Source organism: Haliaeetus leucocephalus, unplaced genomic scaffold (genome assembly GCF_000737465.1).
Source record: "Haliaeetus leucocephalus isolate CR32 unplaced genomic scaffold, Haliaeetus_leucocephalus-4.0 Scaffold556, whole genome shotgun sequence".
NCBI lineage: Eukaryota > Metazoa > Chordata > Aves > Accipitriformes > Accipitridae > Haliaeetus > Haliaeetus leucocephalus.
Window position 1 is genome coordinate 4,463,928 of NW_010972992.1, and position 10,303 is coordinate 4,474,230.

The window sequence follows — 10,303 nt, forward strand, 5'->3', positions numbered from 1 at the left end:
ACAAAAAACCCAACACTATGTAAGTCTTTAGGCACAGAATAGCTTAGTTTTTCCTTTCGATAATCCAAGGCAGCAGCTGCCAACATTATCTATATTTGTTACGTTTCAAAAGCTGATATAAGAATGAGTACAAGAACTACTGACACACAAAATACTCTTAGGTCTATAGCTCACCTTTCATCCCATGTATTATAAAGCAGAATCTTTTTCCCACTCACCACAAAAACAGTAATTAATGAAGTGGACAGGAAGTAAGTAATTAATATATTGTGGTTAAGATGCATTGGTGTAAATCATTCCAAACAAAAAAAATGTGAAAAAGCAGGAGTTAAAGACAAAACAAGTTCAATCAAGATATGCTGACAACCATGATCTATTCTTGAATTACTCATTTCAAAAAGCTGCTTGTGAGTTTGACCTACAGCACGATAAACCACCTGTCCAGTAATTTAAAGAAAGATAAATTTTCAAATTTATTTAAAGACTGACAAAATTAAACAACGTTATCTCAGAGGAAAAGACAAAAGTGTTATTTCAGAAGTTTCAGTCTGTTTCAGTGTTATCTCGGATTTTATCAATAAACCACCACCACCACAAAAAGCAACTTAAAAGTCCACTGATACCAAGTTTCACTTGAAAATATTCTGTAATAAGCAGAATATGAAACAAAGAATATACTAGGCAGCATTAAGCTAACCGATAGTAAGGACTGCTAACAGAGGGATCACCGTAGGGAATTAATTGTCAATATGAAAAGTCCTCAGAGCCCACTAACTTTTCTTGCACCAGGAACCCTAGCATGGCTGACAACACTTTGGGCAATGCTAGAAACACAGCTAGACTGTGCCTAGTCCTGAGTGGGTATGCACACATGAGACTTACGGGCATACGTTCATTCTACTAGTGACCTCTGTACAATGGACAATATAGACATGCTCTTCAGAGCATAACTCCAAATGAAAACAAAACATTTAGGTCAATTGAATCCACTTGCACATCAGGTGCTTTTGAAAACAAATTTTGTGTCTTAAGAACATTTCTAACTGATAATAATAAAAACAACAACGGTCTTTTCTTAAACCAATCCCACTCAGTTACTGTTTTGGTAGGGTTTTTTAATTAGTAATTTGATGGTGACATTACCTCTTCTTTGGAAAGCATTTTGCATTCCCAAATTAACTTAAGTTGTAGGATTTTGCAGGTTTTAACTTCTCATGTCTTTAAGAATTCCTCTATTATCTTCTATTCTCCTACCCCCTCTTCTCCCATCTCCACTGAAGAACTTTTGGCAATATCATTTAAATGGATACCATCTGCAGTTAGATAAGATCTGAGTAGCACAGGCCTTCTGCCAAAATACCAGCCCTTTAATGCAGTCAGCACATGTGACTTCAGCTGGACTGCAGAATTTCAATTTTGCAACTTATATTTTAAAAACATAAAGACTGACAATTCTTTAAGTGCAAGATACTGTATTACTGCAGATCAATACCTTTCTGACCATAAAGGGGAAAAAAAAATTTAGTCTTGTCATCTTAGTATAGTGGAAGGGAAAAAAAAAAAAAAAAGAGACAAACAATATGTTTCAAGTACTGATTTCAAAATTCACATATTTTGCATTCTTCCAACAGAAAAATAGAAGTCCCAAGTACTCACAGTAAGTGCTCTTAACATTGTGCATTAAAGACTTTTGTAAAAACTCCCTGAGGTTAAGGCATATATAGAACTGTATTCAATTACATTGTCGTTTTTAAACACTGAGACATTATAAAGACGGAGATATACTATGGATCTTGACTAAAGGCCTTGATCTTCTACATGGAAATAACATAAAAGCCAGATAGGATAACAAGTTAATTCTGTAGAAGACCTCAAGTTCACAACAAAACTACACTTGTTTTGCTTCTAAGGCAAAGTTAAACTGTGTGACAAAATTGAGAATAAGCTTTCTAACCCAGGAGGATGTTTTGTTTTGCTGGCAAGCCCAATGTGAATGATGGGCAGTCCCAAAAGCTGTAAACAGCCAAATTCACACAAAAACTGACAAACAAAAGCAGCGTGTCAGGCAACAACCCTGGTGGCATTCCGACTTCAGGAACATACTTCATTATGGGTGTCAAAAAATGCTCCTTTTTTCAGATATTCATTAAAAAAACAACATAAATGGAGTACACCTATGATACACTTTATTATCTATATCTCTACAGCATTTTCCTTAAAATAATCCTAAGCACTTCGCCTCAGTTTCACTCTAATGTAGCCTCTGCCTATATCAGCCAATACATTTACAAAACACGAGACCTGGACAAAGTTTAAACTCAGGACACACAAAGTATTTGTAGAATAGCTTGGCCAATCAATACATAAAGAATTAACATTCAACTAACAGTCAAAATCCCTTCTTAGCTATCAGACTTCACACTGTCTATCCTGTTCATCACAACAGTCCATTAGGCTTTAATTCCGAGATAAGGGAACTTTAACTGTCTTGGAGGCTTAAAATAGTCACTACCCAAGATATCACCAGCCTCTCAGATTTGCCTCCTGTCAACTTGACTTCTCAGAGGCAAGATATCTAAGCCTTGATCCTTTCACTGGCACATTTGAAGGTATGAAACAGGAACTCCATAGGCTAGAATTACTACTGAATTCCCTTTATTTTGAAATTGCTGCATCAGATATGAGCGTCAGATACATTAATGTCACTTTTTGTAGTCAGCTTTTAGCCAACAAGTTCAGACCTTATTATTAAGGAGCTCAATAATATAACTGTGAGGCTGCAAAGACGGAGGGATCATGAAGAACAAAGAATCCTTGGCAGAAATAGCAACAGTACTTATGCCCCCAAATCTGACATGTAGCCTAAAACCACACCAGAAGAATTTCAGCTTGAAGTTACATGTCAGACAACTTGTTAGGAAGATTCTTTGGAGAAAAGATTTCTGCTCAGGTTTTTTTCCCCACCAAACAATGCCTTATTCATATACTTTATTATATGATCCTCTTCTGTTCAATGAGTAAAATTACTCCTCTGACTACTGCTTTCCTCTGTATTTCTCCCCTAAGAGGGAAATACAGGGAAAAAATAGCCCACAGACTGTAAGAACATGTAACTATTGCAACTGATGATTCCTTTCCCACAGCCTATAATGGCCCCTGATGACTTAAACTTGACCATCTGTCATATCACACATATTGTATCAGAGCCACAGGACTCAAATAGAAGACTACAGATTAGAACATTTCCAGAGCACAAAATATAGCAAAAGCTGTAAAGAAATTTCCAACTAGATAAATCAGGAAGTATTTTTCTCCTCTTGAAAGCCAGTGCAGTTTCCTGAAAACATTAAGTGCCTTTGCAGTGCAGCTCTAGTGTTCAGAAGCAGAACCAGTGTCTTTTGTCTACACCACATTTCAATCTTAGATTGATCACCCTTGTCGTTGTACTACAAACAAGCTGTTTCCACAGGTTCCTGGAGTTCAAAAATCTTAGGCATCTAAAATTACAGCTATCATGTCATGACAGCAGCACGAAAACCTCTTACAGTGGCACCCAGTGGTGCTGCTGTAGTTCAGAGCTTGGTGGCATTTCCATAACAAATGCCATCTAATAGAGTCTATAGTTCTTCCATTCTACACTGGTTTGGTCTGAAAGTTGGCAGGCATCATTGGGACACAAGCACCTGTTTCTACATGAGATGACTTCTGAACACTCCCCTCATTTTAAATGAAAATTTTGAAACCCAACTAAGAAAAAAGTTTCTTCAGGTAATATTCCACATAAGGTCTGAAGATAAGAATTTACTGCACTGAAAAGCAAGCTCTCTTCTGTGTGATGCCTCTCTTCCAGTGAAAACATAAACATTGTATATAATTTAAGTGAGCACAACCAGGACTTAAATTCCATTGCAGAAGCAGGCTGAAGTACAACCTTGGCTAAAAAAGAGGGAGGAGCCCGTATGAAACCTCCTTTGTATTAACAAACATGAGTAAATACTCAAGTAATCAGCCAGTGAAGTAACTCAGTGCTTTTGGAGTGTTACTTCCTACAGCTACAGACAAGATGACTCTACTTGATTACCTAACAATGAAAAACTACCATAAGAGCAGCAGTTTATAGGTATAGTTATTAGTCTAACACAACCAACGACACTGCAGCAAACGGTATTAATACTGCCTTGACCTTAAGGAAGCATGTAACAAAAAAAAAAAAATTTAAAAAAATCAATCAATAAATGGTGTATCCATATTCAGTTTCCCATAGAAGAGTCTCCTCCTCCAAATCAGACCCACAATAATTATTTAAGAACCCTAACACTTCAAATTGGTTAGAAAATTAGATGACTATGCAGTCTGTTATTTTGCCGTCATTTGGACATCTAATCTGGAAAGCATAAAACTTGACATCCTTTTCCCCTCAGCTTTCTCACTCAAATTAGACTCCTAAACAAAGGCACAGACTGCAGAATAAGCACACCAAGAACTAAAGCACCAGACCCAAGCAGCAAGTTATACCACAACAATTATCATGTGGTGGTCTGCAACGTATCCCTGTATCTGTCAGTCCACATGATAATCCCACACACTGAAGTTCACAAAAAGATTTTCACTTTGGTATTCTAATTTTTCTGTAGATTTCTCAACTCAGCACAATCAAACACCATAAACAACTGCATTCAAAATCAAGATACCCATGATTTTGACTTTCTAGTCAAATTCAGAGACAATCTAGTTTGTAATGACAACCTCAGAAGAGAAGACTCCCTAAGAGAGTAATTCTAGATGATATAACATACACAGTTTAGTCTGACAAAAAAGAGGATTAAGTAGGAAGGGAGAGGAGAAAGAAAGACTCCCTTACGAGATTAAAATAAACTTACTGGTTGAATTGCCTTGCATCTGGATAATACATTTGGATTCTTTGCTGGTTTCTCGGGAATTGAAGGGCCGGACCCGAACAGCCACCTTCACTGAAGCCCCCGACATTCTGGTTGCTTGCTGTGCAGTCAAGAAATTGAAAGTGAAGGGGTCAAGAGTGTTTCAAGTTATCCTTCTTCTTGGTGTTTTCTAAAGAGAAAAATACAATTTAGTTATTTACAGCTATTGTATTCAAGATGTTCATAAAATTAGGGAGGTTCAAGTTGTTTGGTAACTTCAATTTCTACTTTGCAATCACCCTTCCCCACCCCAAAGCTGTCACTTCAAAGACAGAACTTAACAGCACCTGTACGCTGTCTCCCTAGTCAAAAGTTTCTCTCATCTGAAGCAGTTCTTTTGAAGTGTACAAACGTATTTGTTTTCATTACTTGGTTTTCTTCCCAGAAAGTAGGGATGCCAATACCAAAATGAAGATCTGGTTGCAACATGTGTTAGGCTTAACCTAACAAAGATAATTTTAGCAGTAAAGATACAGCTACTTGGATTTCAGCATGAGCTAACTACCATATACTACATACATATGCATCTAGGTTCTCCAGCTGTCAACCTTTGCTGCCAGAACACATTAGCAATAATATTAAAACTAACACAAGTGTGATGGGCCGTATCACACTGACTTTCAATACACACCATTCCAGAGAAAAGGGTGTACCCAACAACCTTAAAGAACCCTTTGCAGTCCTGGGAAAGTCCTCTTCTCAAAGGAAATAAAAACTCATTGACTACTTGTGTATCTAGTGATTAAAGGACACACTACTCTATAAGGAAGAAGAATAAAAATCATTGCCTTCAGGGTAAATATTTCTATCTTTAACAAATGTTCACCAGTAAATTCACCTTCATTATCAAAATACCTGTTCAAATCCTACTGCATGCAAATGGTGGAGCCCTTTAGTTGGCAGGAAACTCCCTGATACCCACAATCCAAACTTCAAGGCATGTCCGAGACATAATTGAAATGCAGGGTTAATATAGATTGGTCCAACTGTATTGTCCTTGACCAATCTTTTCCACTAGAAGAAAGTTTTTCACTTGGTCTATGATTAAGCAGTTTAACTTATTGCCACATGATACTGTCAGTACTGAAGCTAAACACACTCAAAAAGCAGTAAGATGGATTAAAAAAAAAAAAAAGCCATCAAGGTCTAGTAAAAAGCTAACCACCCTTGGCTAGGAAAGCCTCCACGGCACAGACTCTCAGAACCAGGAAGACTATACTGAGAAAATGTAATTAAATGGTTGATTTATCCTTATATTCTAAATACCTGCTAGGGCCACTGCTGAAGACAGGATTCAGGGCTACGTGAATCTTTGGTCTGACTCAATGCAGTCATTTCTATCTTGAATCTGAGTTAACATGGGCAGAACTCTACCCTGCACAAGTCACCATGCATGGCCCAAAAACCTTGATGTCTTCTTTTGTGGTTATCTATACACCACCTATCCAATGGAATGTTCATTTCAGCATTGTAATCACAGTGCCACAAAAGTACAAAACTTACTAGCAGATCTGAAGCAAAAGCACTTCGTCTCTGAAGTTCTACAGCTGGTAAAAACACTTAAACATGCTTAATTCAAGTTATGACACATCTTCACACAGTACAAGAAGTTTTTAATAAAACTGCACTACTTCTTTAATGCCATCACATGGTGAAGGCAGAAATTAAATTACTCCACCAAGTACAAGTAATTTAAAGCATTCCTTATTTTAGCAGGTACCCGAGGTATCTCACCAGACTAGAAGAATGTCTTTAGGAACAAGCCAACTGAATTTCAATGTCAGTGGTACGGCAAACTGGTAAAATAGTGATTCACGAGACAGTCACACAGTCAACTTTAGGTTAGTACAGAATTTTAAGAAGTTTCACTAAAAACTTAAACAAAGAATAGAGCAAAGAAGTAATGGGAATGAATTCACATGATATTCAAAGTTTAAAAGAGATTCTGGGTTGTTTGAGGACTGCTTTATTTACTTTTCTTCAGAGGTGCCTACTTTTTTTGTATAATAAAGTGTACCAAACATGCAGCTTCATTACAAACCTTCTTCCTGAGTATCTACTAAGTGGAATTTTTGCTCTCCTTTCTTAACTTGACCCTTGTGTAAGTACCTGTGCCCTCACATGAAAGCTAAGTGACAAGACTAATCCTGATACATCCCAGTAGTATTATTCAACTGACCCTGAATATAGCTGCTAGAAAACAGAAATGTTACTGTACGTGACCACTAAGCATTGTTTCTGAGATACAATTTAAGAAATCTATCAAGTGCAAAATGTCTGTTATTACCAAGTTTGTACTGACACAGTTTACTTTGTCAGATTGCAGAAAAAGATGAGTCGGTGGAATTTTCATAGGGCGCAGCACATCACAGAAACTCTACCTAACAGTGGCTTAGTGGTTCTCATCTTTCTTTTCCCCATCTATCCATATTAATGGGAAAACCATAATTTTGTCAACATCCCACAAGGGCCAATGATTAAAGGTAAGGCCATTAATGAAAAGGATTTTTTTTTTTTTTAAGAAAACAAAAATACAACCAATGTCTTCTTATAATATTATTTATGAAACATAGGGAGCTTATTTTCTCTTACTTACTCTTCTTACTGAAGAGTCCCACAAAGATCTTTTTCTGTTGTTTTCATAGAAATACCTCCCAGAATACTACATTAATTTCTGCAGATAACTAGTATATCTAGGAAATTGGCAAGCAGAAGATGGAGTGAAAGAATCATCTACTTTCAAAAAAAAAAAAAAATTCTTGAGTACCCATGAACACCATATTCACAATAACAAAGTATGAAAAGCACACTGCCAGAGACTCCATATGCACTAGCTAGATGATAGCCTTGTTTGAAACATAGCTGTGAAGAAGTTCTTACAGAACAGGTCACAAAATCACCTACAACAGCATAAAAATTTAACTGCTAGACTTTTGTAATTACCAACTTTCCCCAACCCTAACTTTTGTGCTCACAGAAAATTAAATGTGGTATAATTTTCAATCTCATTCATTCTCAACCCTGCTATTTTTCATAGCTGACATATGCAAAATGCCTACTTCTAGATGCACATGGACTTCAGATGTTTTGAACATCACCTCGCTATGCAAGACTTAATTTTCATTAATAAGAAAATTAACCAAAAATTATATATTTTTCTAAGCTTCCCATAAACTTAAGTTGTTGGGGTTTTGAGGGTTTTTTTCCCCTTATCAGCAACTTTAACTGGTTGTAACATTTTTTTAAAGGCACTATTGCCCTCATCATCCAGAATGATAAAACAAGGCAAAATAAGACGAAGTTGCATAGCATCACAGATAATAAATTGCAACTCGTTTTTCAGGGTTCACATTTCCCAGTAGTATCACTACTACAAAACGCTGTCTACAGAATGGCAATAGGAGACGTAACTTGCAACAGAGCAAAACAAAATGTGCAATACAGTCTGCGGTGCAGATTTAGAAGAGCAATCTTTATAAAAGACAGCTTCTTTTTTTATGTTCATTATAGCCTTAGAAGGCTGCCATCCATGCCAGAATGAATCATTCTCCTAATGCCTTGGAAAGAGTCTACTAGCTGTGTATCTTTTAACGCTCAGTCTGTATGAATCCAATCAGGAACCAAGTAAAGAAGGGAACTGCATGCTTGAGTCTTTGACATGATATACTACTAGCTCTAAAACAGGTGGCAGATAGTATTTGAGTTGTTTAGTGAGCTCCATCAGCACAAAAGTGAATCCTACATATTAATTTTACACTTATCTTAACCTATTATTAAAAGATATCCACCATCCACCCCGTAAGTCACACAGTGACGCTTTAATATCAAAGTGTGTCATTAAACAAACCATCTAAATATCTTGTCTGTTTTCTGTTATTCAAGCTTACAAACCCAATGATGTTGATCCATCACCCTTCATGGTCTCAAAGCACTTGTAACTAGATTTGGACTTTCACACAAATGTTTAAAGTTACAAGCTGTTCATTAAGACTTGCATCCTTGGACGTACTTGAAAGTTTCGGTAAACAAGTTTTTATGCAATGTCAAAATACAGAACATATTACTATTTTTTGAAATAAAATTGCAAGCACAGTAGGGATTTAGAGTCAAATCATTATTTATATATTCAGAGAAGTTTGTAACAAGTTCAAAGTGGTTACGAAAACAATGTTCAGAATCTGTACCTCTACATTCAAATAAAAAACCCCAAAACACCACACATCACAAATGAAGAAGCATCACCTTTATTTAACATAGCCACCTATTGTGTCATATTTGCACAGGTATGCCTACCAAAGAATGTACTAACTTTTAAACAAAAAAAATGCTTGTAACTTAACGAGTACAACAGATCTAAAGAAAGAAAACAAACAAGGATAGAGATTAGTATTTGGAAAGTTAGCAAAACAGCTGTTCAGAGCAGCAGGGGTTTATGAACAAAAGGACCACAGCAAATCCAATTTTAGGTCCTCCACTAACGATCAGGTAGTGATGACAGTCTGATATATCAGCTGAACTCATACACTACGAATTGCTATCTTTGTACTAAGTGAAGATGCCAGATAAAACAGTGGTGCAGAACTTGGTGATGCACTGAAAATCTGATCATATAAACATACGGCTATTTATCAACACATCAAGGTACTGGATTGTGCAATAACAAAAAGAACTGAGCTAAGAAGAAGCTGGAAGTGAAGAGAAATACACTTCAAAATTTGGTATGAACCTATTTTACATTTCAAAGAACAGATACAAATTCACCATCTGCTTCTGGTGAATTCTAGTTTTGCAACGTCAGTTTAATACCCATATTCTGCCAATGACCCCAAAACTACCGGGCCTGTCATCCTGTCTCCTGACGCCTGCCTCCTGACTTAGCTCAGAGGATTGTCAGATCATCATCCCAATATGGCTGCCTCAGTAATTGTGCTGTACGGAATCCAGGGACAGAGCCACCAACTACAGGTCCACAAAACCCACCCTGAAAACCACAATCCTTTTACATTCTTGCATCTTCCAGCTGGGTGAGGGATTACGCCTCCCTCCTGAACGAGCAATTATCGCCTCCACCTCATCTGAGCTAGAAAGGAGAAAAAGGACGGCGAAACGCGGCGATATTCGCGACCCACACAGCGGACGGGATCGAGACGAGGGAAAGGACGGGAAGCGGCCGCACCGCCATGGCTCGGAGCGCCTGGGGGAAGCGTCCCAGGGGACAACTATATGCATCAGGCAGATGCAGGCGACGAAAGGCCGAGTCCGGGCCCCACGCCCTTGTGCCGCTGCCCTGACAGCTCCGGGGCACCCTGTCCTGCCAACGCTCCCCCCCGTTCCCACCCCGCCTCCCCTCCACTTCCCAGGCCCCA

At 37.7% G+C, this 10,303-nt stretch overlaps 1 protein-coding gene across 3 annotated transcripts in view; it reads right to left on the reverse strand.

The window, feature by feature from the left end:
* Positions 1 to 5,069, reverse strand: part of KIF1B (kinesin family member 1B) — an 89,500-nt gene extending 84,431 nt beyond the window's left edge. For all 3 annotated transcript variants that reach the window (XM_010577336.1, XM_010577335.1, XM_010577337.1), the window contains exon 1: positions 4,881 to 5,069. In XM_010577336.1, coding sequence (XP_010575638.1) covers positions 4,881 to 4,986 — 106 coding nt within the window. In that variant the 5' untranslated portion in view covers positions 4,987 to 5,069. The remainder of the gene's footprint in view (positions 1 to 4,880) is intronic.
* Positions 5,070 to 10,303: the final 5,234 nt, after the last annotated feature.